The sequence below is a fragment of the Pseudopipra pipra genome, chromosome W, assembly GCF_036250125.1.
Source record: "Pseudopipra pipra isolate bDixPip1 chromosome W, bDixPip1.hap1, whole genome shotgun sequence".
NCBI lineage: Eukaryota > Metazoa > Chordata > Aves > Passeriformes > Pipridae > Pseudopipra > Pseudopipra pipra.
Window position 1 is genome coordinate 21,064,028 of NC_087580.1, and position 16,844 is coordinate 21,080,871.

The window sequence follows — 16,844 nt, forward strand, 5'->3', positions numbered from 1 at the left end:
ACTCTTCTTGAGCTCTGTCAGCCTTGGGGCTGTGCCCATTGCCCTGGGGAGCCTGTTCAGTGCCCAACCACCCTGTGGAGGAACTACCTTTTTCTAAGATCCAACCTAACCCTCCCCTGACACAACTCCAGGCCATTCCCTCAGTCCTGTCCCTGGTCCCCCAGAGCAGAGCTCAGGGCCTGACCCTCCTCTGCCCCTCCCCAGGAAGTTGGACCTGCAGTGAGGTCTCCCCTCAGTCTCCTCTTCTCCAGCTGAACACACCAAGTGCCCTCAGTGTCCTCACACGCCTTCCCCCCAAGGTCCTTCCCCATCTTCCTTGCCCTCCTTTGGACACTCTCCAATGGCTCAATCTCTCCCTTCCATTGTGTCCCCCCAAACTGCCCCAATGGTGCAGGTGAGGCCGCCCCAGGGCAGAGCAGAGCAGGACAATCCCCTCCCTGGCCCGGCCGGCCATGCTGGGCCTGATGCCCCCAGGACAGGCTTGGCCCTCCTGGCTGCCAGGGCACTGCTGACTCAGGGCCAACTGGCCACCCACCAGCACCCCCAGGGCCCTTTCCCGGCCCTGCTTTCCAGCCTCTCCTTCCCAGTCTGTCCGTCCATGCGGGGTTGCCCCATCCCAGGGCAGAATCCGGCACTTCCCCCTGGTGAAGTTCTCAGGGCTCCTAAAGAGCCGGGAGGTCACGGGATGTCAAAGAGCCCCACGGAGCTAAAGGGACCCTTGGGACACTGGGGAACCTCCTGGAATCAAGGGGCCTTTGTGACATGTGGGGCCTCATGGAATCAGAGGAACCCTGTGGAATATCATGGAATCAAGGGGCACCTGTGACACTGCAGGGTCTCCTGCTCCAGAAGGAACCCTGGGACACTGTAGGATCTCATGGAACCAAGGGGCCATTGTGACACAGCATGGCTGCAGGGAATCAGGGCTCCAGAGTAAAAGTCCATGGCCTCATGGAAAAAATGAATTCTGGGACCCTATGGAACCTCATGGAAACAAGGGGCCATTGTGACACTACAGGGCCTCATGGAGCCAAAGGAACCCTGGGACTTTTTGGAACCTCATGGAGTCAAGGGCCAGTTGTGACACTGCAGAGCCTCATGGAACTAAAGGAATTGTGGAGAACTGCTGATGCCTAAAATCTGTCCTGACACAGTTTTAAACTTTTACTATTCTTGGCTGTTAATAAAGACAATCTGACTGTGTCACTAAAAACAGAAGTTTTATTCTTCCGTCCTCCTCGTCCACCCCAAAATGGCAGAAAAGGCATGCAATGTTTACAGTAAAGCTTTTTTATCCCACCTAGTGCAGGAATTTCTAGGCTACAGGGAAGGAGGCATGCATGGACCTATTTAACACACTGTCACACACTTTTTCTAACTTATCCACACTAGTCAAATTTTTCTAACAACACACTGTCATTCTTAATTATAAATTAATTCATATTTCATAAGTGGGGTGAACTAAAGCAGTCTCTTCCTTCTCATTTTTAACTTTGGTAGCAGATGTTCACCCCAGGTGTCCTTCCCCTGAAGTCAGCAGCTTCCTCTCTCCCTCTCACAGAGTGCCCAAGGCCGTCTGATGGATTCCATCCCTATCTCTGAGGCCTCTCTCTGGGGAGCTGCCTCTGGCTCTCCAGCCTGAACACCTGTTTGGTCTCCCACCCCCCAGCTGTGATTCAGTTTTCTGGAATGATTATAAATGAATTAAAAAGCTTTTTTGGGCCGTGATCTAGGCAACTGCTGCCGTGGATAACGTGGATTCCAGGAAGGCAGAAGAGAAGGACGTGAAAGGGCCACCTGTGAGCAAAAGGTATTTTTCATTTTCAGTAGTCTCTGAATTTTTGTTACTAGTTTTCTGTTTCTGTTTCTGTGGAAGAGTTCAGTGTCCTCCCTCCTGGGAGGGATGGGAATAAATGACTAAACATGGAAAATGTTGTGGCTGAGCTGTTCCAACACTGCAAACTGTCATTTGTCCAGATGGTCTAAAGATGTCCAGATGATTGAAAACCTTCCATATGTTTCTTTTCAGGGAGAGAGAAATATTTGATGAAGAAATCCAGCAAAGGCAAAAGTGCAAGGCCAAGCCTCAGCCTGCTGAGAGCTGAGGAGTGGCACCAGCTGCCCCAGAATTACACAGGGAAAATAAGAAACACAGAGGTTTTGGAATGGGATCGAGCCATTTTCAATGGGATTGATTCACTTTGAGGTGACAGACTGATCCCTCTCGACTTTTGGGATGCAGAGCTGGGAGAGACTGGAATGTTAATGGTCCATGGCTCCAACACTCTCCAGCTGCAGAAGCAGTGGGGGCTTTGCTGCCCATGGGTAAAGGAACCACCTGGGGAAGGGGGGGTTAATGAGGCTGGGGGGGGAGAGGAGGGGCAGCACCACGAGCAGGTGAGTCCAGAGACCCTCCTGGTGTCCCCAAGACCATCTTGGTGTCCCCATCCCCCCCCTTGACACCCCGAGACCCCCCTGGTGTCTCCAATGTCCCCAGGGCCTCCCCATGGCCCCAATTCCCCCCTTGACACCCCCAATTCCACTGTCCCCAAACCCCTTCCCACTGCCCCCACTGTCCCCAAACCCCATCCCTGATGTCCCCAACCCTCCATCTCACCCCAGGAGCCCCCCTGGACCCTCTGACCACAAAAACACCCCTCCTTCCCCCCACGCTCACAGAAAGGCCAAGGGCATTTGGGGACACGTTGGGGACAGTTGGGGGCTTTGTGGGGCACTGGGTCATTACTGGGGGATACTGGGACACACTGGGGGGAAGCAGGGGGCACTGGGAGGGACTGGGGAGGAACTGGGGCACACTGGCGGACACTGGGAGGGACTGGAGGTGAACTGGGGCACACTGGGGGACACTGGCAGATGACTGAGGAGTTCCTGGGGGATTACCAGGACACACGGGGGGACACTGGGAGGTTACTGGGCCACACCGGGGGTTACTGGGTGCTCACTGGAGGATCATTGGGCCATACTGGGAGGCAGTGGGAGGTCACTGGGATGCACTGGATGGTCACTGAGGGGGTTACTGGGCCGTACTGAGAGTCACTGGGAGATCATCGGGCTGTACTGGGGGCACTGGGATCCCCTTACCCGGATGTGGTACATCTCGTCCCTGGACTTTGGGGGGCACCACCAGGCCCCCTCCCCTGGGGGCTGGGGGACCCCCTGAACCCCACTGCTGAACCCTCCCTGTAGGATCTCTGTGTGCTGAGTTTCGCGGTCTCTGGGGTTCAGGGCGGGCATCAGGATCCCCTTTCCCTGAGGTCGGTCCGCCGGGCCGGCAGGGGCGCTGTGGCCCGACAAGAAATGGCGGGTCCAGCACGTGACGCGGGGCCTCATGGGAGTTGTAGTTCTTTTATGAGCTCTCCGCCGGCGCGCCTGCGCAGTGCAGCCAGGGCGTTGGAAAAGCCCCCGGGCCCCGCAGCCCCCAAGAGGGCTCCAAGGCCCCGCGCTCTGCCCCTCGGGAACCCCCGAACCCCTCCGCTAAACCCTCCCGAGCCCTCCAGCCTTTCCACTCACAGTGCAGTGCACCCGCCGCCGCCTCCTCCATCACTTCCCCCCAGCCAACATGGCGCTCTGTGCGCTCCCCGCCTCCAGAGAGACCCCCACAGTCAATCAGCGGGCGGTCTCGCCCAGGCATCGGGCGAGCGGGAGAGGAAGACTTTGAGCCTTCATCCCCTGCGACCACCCGAGAGGAGCACCAGAGAGAAGTGCGCAGGCGCCAGAAGGCGCATCCCGAGATTTCCATGGAACACCGCCCACTCTGGGGTAGCTCGGGAAGATGTAAAAATGTGCAATGAATATGTATGAGCTAATTTCCCAGGAACTGGAACAGCCCTGTGTGTGCAGGGACACAGGTCAGGGGGTGCCCCCCCAGCAGCCCTCTGTCCCCACAGCAGGTTGGGAGCTCAGGGGGCCACCCCGGACCCCCCTTTCCCACCCCCCTCTGCCCCACAGCTGCTGCAGCACCTGCTGCTGGGTGGGGGGAGTCCCCCCATCAGCCCCCAGGGTTGGGGACCTGTGGAGAACCATGACCAGAGCAAGCACAGAAAGGGTTACAGAAGCAGTGGACATTCCCAGTGCGGATCTGCCCCCTCCCAGAGCCCCAGGGAACCGCTCCAGGGCCCAACTGATGGGGGACAGGGGGAACCCATATGGGAACCCCCCTCCCTCTGTCCCCCTGCCCACTGTCCAACACCCTTTTTCTCCCCTCTCCCACCCCTTTCTCATCATCCCCACAGTCCTCAGCTCCCTCCCCAGCTCGGTTTGGGGGTGTTTCTTCCCCTCTGCCCTGCTCGGTTTCAGAGTCTCAGCCCCTTCCCTGCTCAGTTTGGAGGTCCCAGCCCCCCCTTTTCTCCCGTTCTCCCCCCCCCCCTTTTTCCACTGTCCCCTGAAAGGGAGCTGTTAAATATTGGGTGCTGAAAAACTGCTACATCGTGTCCATTCCAAATTAAGCCTGCATTTATTAGGATGGACTGGCATCTAAATGGCAGCAGGAATAGTCTTCTAATTCTCTTCTTTTTAATCCTCTCTGCAGTCGCCGGTTTTCCCCTCTAAGAGGGCAGGAAAACAGGAACAGCCCTGGTGTGGTCGGGGAGCAGCGCTGACCCCAAAGGGCTGCATTTCCCCTGCCGATCGTCCTGCTCTGCCCTCCCCCGGGGCTGGCTCTGCCTGGCGCTGGCCGGACGTGCCGGGGCTCCTCACTGAGCAAACCCCTTCCCAAACTTCAGGGGCAAGTCCAGCCCCCGGCTGGCCCGGGAGGAAGCGACAGCAGCGCGGGCCGAGCGGGCGGGATGGGGTCCGAGCAGCGGCGGGAAGTTGCAAGATTGCCAGCAAAGAAGTCAAAATAAAGTGAAGCAGCTAAAAAAGCCCGTGGTCTCGGCATGGGTGCGGGAGGAAGGGGAGCTCCGTGACTCCAGCCGGGGCTGCCCCCGGGGCGCGCGGGGGCCAACGGGGAACGGACAAATGGACAAACGGACGAACCGACGAACGGACCAACGGCCCCGGCGCTTCGGCAGCAGCAGCGGCGGCAGCAGCAGCGACTCTAGAGACGAGCTCTCGGTCTTTCTCCTGCTCTTGCTCTTCTTCCTCCTCTCCGTCTCCCGGTGTCCCTGTCCTGGTGTCCCTGTCCCGTTCCCGGTCTCCCTCTCCCGCTGTCCCGGTGTCCCTGTCCCGGTGTCCCTGTCCCATTCCCGGTCCCCCCTCCCCTTGCCGGCCCGGGCCATGGCCCCGGCCGTTCCCCTCTGCCGGGCGGGGCCGCCCCATCCCCGGCCCTGGGCGGCCCGACGCGATCCTGCCCTCGCCCGGCTCCCGGCGCGCCGGCTGTGGCGCTGCTGGGCGCTCCTGTGGGGCGGGCTGTGGGGCGGGCTGTGGGGCGGGTTTTGGGGCGGGCTGTGGGACGGGCTGTGGGATGGGCTGTGGGGCGGGCTGTGGGATGGGCTGAGGGGCGGGCTCGGCCTCGCCGCCCCTTGGCTCCGCCCGGCTCGAGCCCGGCGCCTGCCGGGGCCGGCGGGGGACGCGGGCGCCGCGGCCGCTGCCGCCTCCTCGGCGGGTTCCCCGGGCAGAGCTCCGCCGCCGCTGCCCGCTGCGGGTGGGGAAGCCCGGCCCGGGCCGCTCGAGGGGCGCTCGGGGGCCGTGCCGGGCCCCGGCCCGAACGCTGACGGCCACGTCTCGCCCGCGCGGAAGGCGAAGGGACCCCTGCAGAAGCGCTACCGGCTGGGTTCGCTGCTGGGCAGCGGCGGCTTCGGCCGCGTCTACGCGGGGACCCGCCTGGCGGACGGAGCCCCGGTGAGTGCAGGAGGAGGAGGAGGAGGAGGAGGAGGAGAGGGGGACGGGCGGCGAGCTCAACCCGCCGTTCCCCTTGGCTTGCAGGTGGCCATCAAAGCCGTGCCCCGGGATCTCATCCGGCGCTGGGGCGAGCTGGTGAGCGAGCGGGGCCAGCGGCAGAAAGCGGGGCGGGACGGGCGGGGACGAGCCGAGGCCCGGGAGGGTGGAAGCCGCCGGGACACCTGGAGGGAGAGTGGCCGTGGGGTCGGTGGGGGACGGGGAGCATCCAGGGCTGGCGGAGGGGGAGCAGGCAGACAGGCACGGCATCAGCCCCACTGACGACCCCGTGGTCCCCCCGCAGCCCGACGGCACCCTGGCACCCCTGGAGATCGTGCTGCTGGACAAGGTGTCCAATGGCTTTCGTGGTGTCATCCAGCTCCTGGAGTGGTTCGAGCTCCCCAACAGTTTCTTGTTGGTGATGGAGCGTCCGGAGCGCTCTCGGGACCTCTCTCGCGTAATCACGGCGTGGAGGTTCCTGCCGGAGGAGATGGCGTGGGGGCTGTTCCGCCAGGTGCTGAAGGCCGTGCGGCACTGCACCAGCTGCGGCGTCCTGCACCGGGACATCAAGCCCCAGAACATCCTCCTCGACCTGGCCACCGGCGAGGCGAAGCTCCTTGACTTTGGATGTGCCACCTTCCTTCAGGACACGGTCTACACCCAGTTTGCAGGTGAGCCCACAGCCGGGGGATGCTCCTGGTGCCAGGCACCGCATGGCCATGCCCGGGTGTGGCACCAGAGATTGCCCCTTTTGCTGAGGGGGAATAGGATTAGTTCTTCAGCCAAGTTGCTTTTGGATGGGGCTGGGGGGTGATTGTGAGACGGGCCCTGGCCTTGCTGACAGCCTGTGCCACCCACCCTGTTCTGGGCTGGGTCTGGGGCAGGGGGGAGCCAGCCTGACCAAAACCCCCATGAGGGTAGCAGAGAAGGGGGTCAGAACTGTGCACCAGCTGGCTTGGTGTGCAGGTGAGGAAGGGCTTGGGCTGCTCCACTCGCCTTGTTTGCCTTGGCTTATGATGAATTGTTGGGGGCAGTGCAGTGGGGCGGGGAGAAGGCATGGCTTTTCCTCACCACTGGCTGGGTTTTTCCCTTGCATGTAATGGTTGGGCCTTGCCAGGGCTTCTGCTGCCCTCTTGGACACCAGTGGCTTCTTCTCCAACCCCAAGTTTGTAACCAAGAGTCAGGGGCCGGTGAGAAGGCAGTGGGTCACAGCGTGTGCCACTGGGGCAGGCCCCACGTTGCCAGGGATGCTGGGGTGAGGCTCTGGGAGCAGGCAGCATCCACCTGATGAACTGCGTCTGTATTCCGTAGGAACACCGTCATACAGCCCGCCAGAGTGGATCTGCTTCAAACGCTACCGCGGCGAGGCGGCCACGGTCTGGTCCCTGGGCATCCTGCTCTACCAGATGGTCTGCGGGAAGCACCCGTTCTGCAGAGGCACCAACACCATCTGGGACCAGCTCCCGTTCCCACCACGGGTCTCTCGAGGTGGATACCAATCTTTGTGGCACGGGGGGAATAACGGTGTTGGGAGAGGGCAGCGGGCTCACGAGGACGCCGCTCTTGAAGCTGGTTCTGTCCCATGGTTGGCTGGAGGGGGTGGCCTGTGTCCTGCCATCCTGCTCTCCTCCAAAAGGGAGAATCAATTGAGAAGTTTGAGCACAGCTCTGAGCACAGCCAGCACAGCCTGGGCACGTGGACAGTGGGACAAAGGGGACAGGATCCTTCTCCAACTGACCGGCCATTTTCCCCCCAGGGTGCCAGCACCTTATCAGGTGGTGTTTGTCCATCCGCCCCTCGGACAGGCCATCACTGGAAGACCTATTGTGCCATCCTTGGGTGCAGGGCATTCGCCTGCTCTAGAAGATGGGAGAGATCCACGTGCTCACTTTGATCCAGGGGCCTGGCAAGTAACACCTCCACACATCTCTTGGCAATAAGAAGTAAAGAAAACCAGACTTTTTTGTCATGCCTGTAGCACTGAGGGGGGATCATCACATGGGAACATGCACCTCTTTGTGCTGGAGCTGGGCTGCAGACCCGGTCTCCCAAGTGCTGGTGGCCACCATCCAACCTGGTTTTGCTCATCCTGCTTCACAGACAGCTGGGCCCTCGGCAGAACACTGACAGCCTGGTCTGGCCCCCAGGGAAGGAGAAGGGGCCTCTGGAGAAGCTGTGCCAGGTGGGGCTGCTGCTGGAGACATCGAGGACGACGTCAGGGATGACAAGCTCTTTGTTGTTGACCTGGACACCGGCGAGCTGAAGATGATGGGCTTTGATTCTGACCCCTTCCTCCAAGCCGTGCTCCACACGCCGTTTGCAGATGAGTCCACACCCAGGGGGTGCTCCCGGGCATTGCTCAGCCTGGCTGGGCACCGAAGGTTCCCCCTTTGCTGGCGGGAACCCGATGAATTCTTCAGCCGGCTGCCAAGCTGCTTCTTGGCAGGAGGGCGGGCTGGGCTCTGGGCTGGGTGTGAAATGGGAGCCCGGCTCTGCCCCCAGCCTCTGCCACTGCCCCTTTGCTGGGCGGGGCTGGGGCAGGGGCAGCCAGCCTGCCAAAAACAAACCCCCGTGGGGGGAGCAAAGGTAGGGCTGCAGAACACCAGCTGCTTTGGGCTGCAGGCCAGGAAAGGCTTGGGCTGCCTTGGCTTAGGAGCCTTTCTTTGGGCCAGTGCAGCAGGGCAGGGAGAAGGCCTGGGTTTTCCTTAGCTGGAGGAGGTGGGGTTTTTCTTTGGCCTGGAGGGGTTGGGCCTTCCTCAGAACCCTGACACAATGTTAACATTTTACCTTTTTGTCTTGTTTCCACTTTTTGTTTGTAATCTCTTGTCATGAATTTGTTGTTTGTTTTTGAGGGAAGAGTTGGAGCTGGTGCCCAGTCTGGATTGGGAAGGGCTGGGATCATCCCTGGAGAGGATCTGACGTCCCCTCTGAGAAGGCTGAGGACATCCTTTGGGACACGCTCTTCTTCTGGCAGCAGATCTTGTGAGGTAGATGCTCATCTTGCCCATCTTGTCAGCAGGAGTGGGATAATGGCTTTTGGGAGATGGCAGCAGGCACATGAACATCCCGCTCTTGCAGCTGCTGAGGAGGTTGATCTCCTGGGCTTGGCTGGAGGAGGTGGCACCTGTGTTGAGTAATTTCTGAAATCCAATCGATCTGGGACGATCCCAAATGACAGTTTAGTTTTCACCTTGCTCGAGCTGTATCTCAGCTGTTCTCTGAACAGTTCTCTCCCCCACCTGCCTGTTACTTCCCAACTGCTCCCTCTTTTCCCTGCAACGAGTTCCCAGCTCCTCATGGTCTCCATCAAACCATTGATAGAAGAAATAGAAACTCTACTCCCAGTACCCTGGAGTGCCCAAATGAGGAACAATGTAATCCTGGAGAAGTCCTAGAGAATTAGATAAGGGATGTCCCAAACCAGCAGGATGTAAACTAAGCCCTGTGTACCCAGATAAAAGAAACACAGTGGTGCTGTGACAGAGAAGGCCTGGAAGGACCAGAAAGGGACTTCCAATAGGGGTGTGACTATGTAAAGCAGAGTAATGAATATGTATTCAGTAAGCAAGGCTATCAAATGCACATGTAAAGAGTGTGTGTAATAAAAAGCCCTGTCTGTCATTTGGCACACTGGGTTAGAGGAACTCTCCTCTGAACCTCCAGCATGCTGAACAAAGAAGAGTGCCCTTTTTAACATCTCCAAATTGGGGTTAAGAAGTTTGTTTCTGCTGCTTTTGGATGTAATTTTTGGCTCCCCCAGACAGGACACCTCTGCCTGATCTCCCTCAGATCTGAGGGATCTCTGGATCTTCACGCCAGCACCAGGACTTTGCTGGAGAAGAGCACAGATCCCCAGCCCAGTCTGGGACACAGGTAAGATCCCACTGGATAATAAGGCATTCTCTTTGGGAATCCTGCCCATGTCAAATGTATGGATCTTTCAGCACACTGGGTGGGCTCTTTGGTATTTTGGGAATCCTGCTCATCTGAGACCTGTGGATCTTCCAGCCCTTTGGGTGGGTTATTTGGTATTTTGGAATTTGGTATTTGGCTTTGTTTTATCGATCAATATTGTTGTGTTCTTATTTGTTTCTGTATTGTAACATTTTGGGTCTACTGTTTAGAGATGGGGAGTGGGCAGTCTGAAGGGGGAATTGTGAAGAAGTCCCCACTTTGTTGCATTTTGCAATTTTGGATGAAGTTTGGCAGCCCCCCCGGAGGAGCAGCTCCCAGGGAGAATTTAATGGAGTGTTGGAATCAATGGGTGGCTGTTCTGGAACATTGAATTCTAATCCATTGTTACAGTTGATGCTGTTTCAGAACGGGAACAGAAGTGGAAGGAGGTTATGTCTGGTGATGTGTTTTTCACTTTGCAGAACCCTCTGAAATGGCAGAAGGATTGTGGTGTGAATGCAGCGCCCTCAGAGCCCTTGGTGTGAGCCCGGAAAGGAAAATCAAGGGAAATGGTTAAAGCCTTGTTGTTCAATGTGGAGCACAGGAGAACTTTGTTCTCATCGTCTCCCCGATAAGGAGGAGGACTCAGATCTTCTGGTTGGCCCCACGGGCAGGTTGAGTGGGGGAACAGAAAATCAAGATGCAGAAACCAATCTTGCAGGGGAACTGGCATGTGAAGAGGCAGATTTAGCATGTCCAGAAGAAAAGGGAGAGAGAATGTGTCAGAGAGAGAGCAGAGAGCTTCAGTGCAGCTGCAGGAAGAACTAGAGCTGAACAAGGAGGGGTGGGAGTGGCCCCCCTGTGTGATAGAACCCAGACTAAATGGCAAAAGCCTTCAAAATGATGATTCAAACCCAGGATCCAGGCTAGAAGGATCCTTTGTTAGAAGTGTTGTTTGGTAGTAGGGAGAAAGCAATGGTTGTTAAAACTAGTCAGAGGTTTTTGGAAGAGCAGATTTTGGTGGGGAATATCCAGAGTACATTGGACATTCCCTTTCCCACTGCAGATCCTGAATGGGATCCTAACATCCCTATTTTTAGAGAAAGGTTCAATAGATACCTGCAGTGGATGTTGTCTGGAATGAAACATGCCAGGCCAAAGGCAATGAACACGTCAAAATTCTCTGCAATGAAGCAGGATCACAGGGAATAGCCTACTGAATTTTTAAATCATCTGGAAGAAACAGCACAAAAATATACTAATATCCATCCTGAAACACAGGGGGGAAGGACTCAACTGGCCCCCATATTTGTGGGGCAGTCCTCAGATGTGGTTAGGAGGGAATGACAAAAAGCTGAGGGACAAGATCAATCTAATTTGGGGACATTGTTGGAGGTTGGGAGAATCAGCAGGAATCAGCTAAGCAGGAAGGAGTTGCAGTTCTGGAGGAAATCCCTGAGGAAATGGTGCCCCCGGGGAGAGGAAGAGGATGAGAGCATGGGCAGCCTGCTTCAAACATCCCCCCCAGGAGACTTGGGATCAATCCCTGTGCATCCTGTAAGAAAGATGGACACTGGAAATGGGATTGTCCGCAACTGAAACTTCAGAACCCTCCGAACCCTCTCGTGGCATCACTGAAGACGACTGAGGGGGCACCAGAGGATTCTTCCCCATCAGAACATCTGGTTCCAGCCAAGCTAAGTACAATTGGTTGTGGCTGTGGGAACTTGTTCCTGTGTGTTAAATAAGGGAAAATGAAACTCAAGTCACAATTCTGGAACAATTGTCTGGTGTGCCAGGGAATTGGGAAACTGGGCCATTTTTAATGCTGTGGATTTGAGATTGGGAAAACAGTGGTTGGCTCCCCAGTGTTTGTATTTCCCCAATTCCCCAAAGCCTCTGCCTGGGAGAGATCTCTTGGCAAAATGAAATGCCACAATCCAATTTAAAAATGGTAAAATATAGGTTATTATTCCAGAGCCTAATTCTGTGGAAGATTCTAGTTTTGCATGAGAGTCTCCAAAAGCAGAACTAATCCATCTGCCAACGTCACCTGGGGATGCAGTGATTCCAGTAGGATGGGCTGGAGAGGTGCCCCCATGATCCAAAAGAGCAGAACCCATGAGAATTCCAGTGAAACCTGGAGCAGGGTTGGTCAGGCCAAAGCAATAGCCTTTGAAAATGGAAAGTTGTGAGGGATTCTCACTCTCTGTACAAAAACTGATGAAATTTTGCTTGTGAAAAGAATGTGAATCTAAATGGAATGCTCCAATTTTGCCAGACAAGCAGGCAAATGGAAGGCTATCCCAGTTAGTCCAAGACCTCAGAGCTGTAAATAATAGAGTAGAAGATATACAAGCAGTTGTAGCAAATCCTTACACTTTGCTAACTCCCCTAAATGAAAGTTTAATGTTTCACAGTATTAGATTTGAAAGCTGCCTTTTTCTGTCTCCCTTTGAGTTGTGAAAGTCAAGAGCTTTTTGCTTTCAAATGGGAAAATCCAAAGACAGGGAGGAAAACCCAGCTGACTTTGGTGGTCCTCCTGCAGGTGATGCCAGCTCAGCTGATGCTAAGGAAAAACCTCAGGAGCAGTTAATTGAGTGTGAGATAAGGAAAGGGTTTGATTTGTGCCAAGGCACAGATGTTACAGGGTGCATGCCCGCTGTGCCTGAGATGTTACATTTTATAATACTACCTGTCCAATCCCAAGTGTTTCCACCCCGTAGCCTTTGCTCTGGTCTGCCCCGGGCCCACTCCCTGGGAATTGAGTCTGGGGTGCATTTCAGGACCCTCTCTTCATCCCCATCACCATCCTCAGAGCACAAAGGGTACACGGTCACCCAGTTCTTGACTCTGTTCTGTTGTTCAGGCCAAGATAGGAGTGTTCTCTAAACAGCACAGGCCTTGCCTTGACAAGAGACTAAACATTTCTACTGAATTCAGGGTTAGGATTGATATGGGGAGCATGGAATGGGGTAGGAGGGTTGAGGAATGTGTAAACTAAAGGGTGCTAAAGGGTGAGGAATACAATATAGCTACTTCTAAAATCTACTTCTACTATAATTACATAAAAAGCTTATAAAAATTAGCAAAGTCAAAAAAAACCTAAAAGGGTCTTAAGGCATCACAGGGGTTTAAAAATATCCCCCCAATATTTGGAACTCAACTGGCAAAGGAACTGGAGGAATGGAAAAGTCAAACCCCTCTTGGAGCCTTGTTCCAGCGTGTGGATATTTTGATAGCCACTGATGCTGAGCAGCAATGTTGGGATCAGACACTATGGAATTTCCTTGGACTGGGTGGATATGGAGTGTCCCAAACACAAAGTGCAAGTAGTCCAGACCCCAGGAGCCTCCCTGGGCTTTGGAATTCTCCAAGGACAAGGGAGGCTGGGCCAGGAACGAAAGAAGCAACCTGTCAACTGCCCCAGCCCCAGCAAAGGAAGCCCAGAGCAGGATTGCTTCCAGACTAGAGGAGAAGTGTATTGGGGCAGAGCTGACTCAGGAGACAGCCCCTGGGAAAGTCCTGGTTGGGAATTGTTTCCCAGTGGGGGCAGCTTTGTCCAGTGTGGAAAACAATTCTCTGGATGCACAGGAACTCCCCCAGCAGGTCATGGAATTGGGGGCACTCCTCTGCAGTGCCTCAGCCCAGAAAGCAGAACCAACTGTGCTCACTCCAGCTTTGGGATAGAGTCAAGGAGAACAAGTTAATCCTTGGACTTGCTTGAAGATCTCCAGAAACCAACAGAGGCTGCTGTCCTGCATTGCAGAGTGCACCAAGAGGGGGAGACCAAAGCAGAACTGGGGAATCATTTGGCCCATAATTCTGCCAAAGAGGCTGCAGAAAAAGGCACTTTAGAGAGTAAAGTTTTGTCTTTACTAACCCTGACAGAGATACCTCTCCCAGTAGAAAAAAATGAGTCTAGTGCTAAGGATTGTCAGCTCATTGAAACCTTAGAGCAAAATTTGCTCCAGGAGGCTGGGCAGTTACCCCAGGTGGGCAAATAATAGTCCCTGAACCAGTCTGGTGTGACCTGGTGGATGGGGAACACGAGGGTATTCCTTGGAGTGAAGCAAATCATTGAAACATTTGCACAAGTGGGTTATAAGTCCAAAACTGCCCCCAGTTGTAGAAGCAGTGAGTCAGCAGTGTGGTGTGTGAGAGAAATGATCCAACCCCTGCCAATGCAGTGGGAACAGGTGATGTAAAGTGTAGAAATGTTCCAGGTGAATGTTGGCAGATGGATTTGACTGAATTGCCCAGAAAAGGGGGGTGTAAAGATCTCCTGGTCTTGGGGGATACCTTCTCTGGGTGGCCAGAGGCTTTTCCTTGTTGCACTAAGAAGGTTTGGAAAGAGACTGCAATCCTGTTCAATGCAATCCTCCCTGTATTTGGGATGCCTTTGGGAATGTCATCAGACAGAGGTTCCCACTTATTGCAGAAACAAAATGCTTCACTCTTGTTTTGCTCTTCTGAACACAGTTCAAACACTGTTGACATGGGAGGAAAATTTACATCTCTTTTTAGTGCCAAATGTGATCCAAGTGTTGTCTAAAAGTGTCTGTATTAAGTAAGCAAGACTCTGTAATGAATCTGTAAACTGTGTGTGTAATGTAAAGCCCTGTCTGGCTGTCCCTGAAGTGCTGAGGCTGAACAACAGCCCCTGAGCCAAAGCTGAGCTCTAGATGAACCTCCCAACCTAATGGGCTGTGTCTCCATGTATCTGCTCATCAGCTAAAACTGGGTCTATTTGTTGGTAAAACTGTGGTGTGATGGGACTCCACCTGTGTATCTGCTCCTGAACAAACAGGTGTGCTTATTAGTCAGATCTATTAGTCTGGGCTCATTAGTGAATCCTGTTTGTACCTGTTCATTAATGAAATATGTCTGATTGTGAGCAAAATGTGATCTTTATCCTTCTGTATCTGGAGAGTGGTCAAGGCCATGGCAGTCGATGTCTGGCCTTGTTTGGCAGCAGATGGGGCAGGGGGAGCCTTGGTTTGGGAGAAGTAGAACATTGCTCCCAATATTCTGCTCTGACCAAATAAGGAACAATAGAATCTTAGAGAAGTCCTGGAGAATTGGATCAGGGCTGGAACTCAAGCAAACAGGATGTGAGCTGAGCTCTGGGGACCCAGAGAAGATCAAACCAAACATGCTGGTCTCTGTGGGGAAAAGCAGTGATGCTGAGAACCGAGGTCAAGAAGGGGACACCTGACTTTGGGGGGGCACCAGATGCCAAAAAACCCACAAGAGACCCTCAAAGAAGACCCCAAATGACCAAATAGGTGCTTGCAATAAGAGATGTGACTGTGTAAAGCAAAGTAATGGACATGTGTTAAGTAAGGGAGAATATCCAATGCCTCTGGAATCAGTGTGTGTAATCCCAAGCCCTGCCTGTGTCCCTGAGCAGGCTGGATTAGAAGAACTCTCCTGCAGGCGTCCATCACGCTGCCCTAAAGAATGCCTGCTTCTTAACACCCCAAACTGGGGTGAAGGGCTTGGGTTCTGCTGCTTGTGGGGATCATTTCTGGCCCCCAGATGGGACCCTGTGCCTGATCTCCCATGGATCCGAGGGATCTCTGGATCTTCACGCCGGCCCCAGGACTTTCCTGGAGAAGAGCACAGATCCCTGGCCCAGTCTGGGATGTGGGGAAGATCCCATTGGATAATAAGGCATTCTTTTGGGGAATCCTGCTTATGTAAGATGTGTGGATCTTCCAGCACTTTGGGTGGGTTATTTGGTATTCCACAATTTGGTGTCTGGCTTTGTTTTCTCCACTGATCATTGTTCTGTGTTTGTATTTGTCTCTGTACTGTAACATTTGCACAGGTGGGTTAGGGGTGCAAAACTGACCCAGTTGTACAAGCAGTGAGTCAGCAGTGTGGTGTGTGAGAGAAATGATCCAACCCCTGCCAATGCAGTGGGAACAGGTGATGTACAGTGTGGAAATGTTCCAGGTGAATGTTGGCAGATGGATTTGACTGAATTGCCCAGAAAAGGGGGGTGTAAAGATCTCCTAGTCTTGGGGGATACCTTCTCTGAGTGGCCAGAGGCTTTTCCTTGTTGCACTAAGAAGGTTTGGAAAGAGACTGCAATCCTGTTCAGTGCAATCCTCCCTGTATTTGGGATGCCTTTGGGAATGTCATCAGACAGAGGTTCCCACTTGATTGTAGAAGTGGTACAAGAAGTCAAATCAGGGATGCATTATTCCAGAATTCCAAAGGCCAGAGCCCCTTGGGTAATTGAGAGGTTGTCTGAGAAGAAACAAAATGCTTTAGTCTTGTTTTGCTCTCCTGACAATAGTTAATTGGGTCTTTACTTGGGAGCAAAATTTACACCTCCTTTTAGTCTCAAATGTGACCCAAGTGTTGCCTCCAAGGGATTGTTGGGTGTGCACTCATTTACCTGAAAAGACAAGAAGCCATTCACCATTTCTGCCTCCCCTATTCTGGCAGAAATGATTCCTGGTCACTGGGTGAGCACTTGTGTTCCCCAAAAAGTAGACCCAGCAGTTAGTGTGCAAGTACCCCCCCATCTCTGACAATCCTGCCTGTGTCCAAAGCTGTGACCCCCTAAAGGGACAGGAGAACTGGATTGTGTTAATGAAAGGGGCACGTTTGTGGGAAATCACACCCAATGTCCTCAAACCCTTCCTGCTGGGGAAATGACTGATCCTTGGCTGGTCCCCAATGGAACAGGGTGGTGTTGGCTGTGTGGAAATAACACCTCTGAAGGGTTGCCCCAAAGCTGGAAGAGCATTTGTGTTTCAGCTTGCATCAGGACTCAGTGCTGTAGCTGTTCTAATGCCTCGAGCTGTAAAATGAAATAAAGCTCCTAAGGCACTCCATCCCTTCAGGAGCTTTGTCTGAAGAAAAGGAGGGATTTGATGTGGGACATAGAACACTGCTCCCAACATTTCTCTATGGCCAAGGAAGGCAAACCATAATCTTGGAGAGGTCCTAGAGAATTGGATCAGGGATGTAACTAAGCAAACAGGATGGAAGCTGAGCTCTGTGGGCCCAGAGAAGATCAAACCCAAACGTTACAGTCTTTGTGGTGAAAGGTAATGACACTGTGTCTGCTCAGAACCGAGGTCAAGAAGTGGACACCT

The 16,844-nt window shown here is 54.2% G+C and overlaps 1 protein-coding gene and 2 long non-coding RNA genes across 5 annotated transcripts in view; all 3 read left to right on the plus strand.

Annotated features, from left to right (window-relative positions):
* Nucleotides 1-4,977: 4,977 nt before the first annotated feature.
* Nucleotides 4,978-8,230, plus strand: LOC135406340 (serine/threonine-protein kinase pim-1-like). Its single transcript, XM_064640749.1, has 5 exons — nucleotides 4,978-5,799; nucleotides 5,884-5,934; nucleotides 6,140-6,506; nucleotides 7,147-7,323; nucleotides 7,592-8,230. Exons 1-5 carry the CDS (start codon nucleotides 4,978-4,980, stop codon nucleotides 7,696-7,698), a joined length of 1,524 nt encoding a protein of 507 aa, XP_064496819.1. The 3' UTR covers nucleotides 7,699-8,230.
* Nucleotides 8,231-8,298: 68 nt separating this feature from the next.
* LOC135405606 (uncharacterized) lies at nucleotides 8,299-11,589 on the plus strand. 3 transcript variants are annotated; one of them, XR_010425832.1, is made up of 3 exons: nucleotides 8,299-8,822; nucleotides 9,596-9,708; nucleotides 10,212-11,589. It is a non-coding gene; the product is annotated as an uncharacterized LOC135405606 (long non-coding RNA). The 3 variants fall into 3 exon arrangements; XR_010425833.1 differs by having other exon boundaries at nucleotides 9,600-9,708; XR_010425831.1 differs by having other exon boundaries at nucleotides 9,625-9,708; nucleotides 10,212-11,588.
* Nucleotides 11,590-11,978: 389 nt separating this feature from the next.
* The window catches only part of LOC135405718 (uncharacterized), a 239,892-nt gene continuing 235,026 nt past the window's right edge, over nucleotides 11,979-16,844 (plus strand). Inside the window, exon 1 of the long non-coding RNA XR_010425976.1 lies at nucleotides 11,979-15,888. This is a non-coding gene — a long non-coding RNA (uncharacterized LOC135405718). The remainder of the gene's footprint in view (nucleotides 15,889-16,844) is intronic.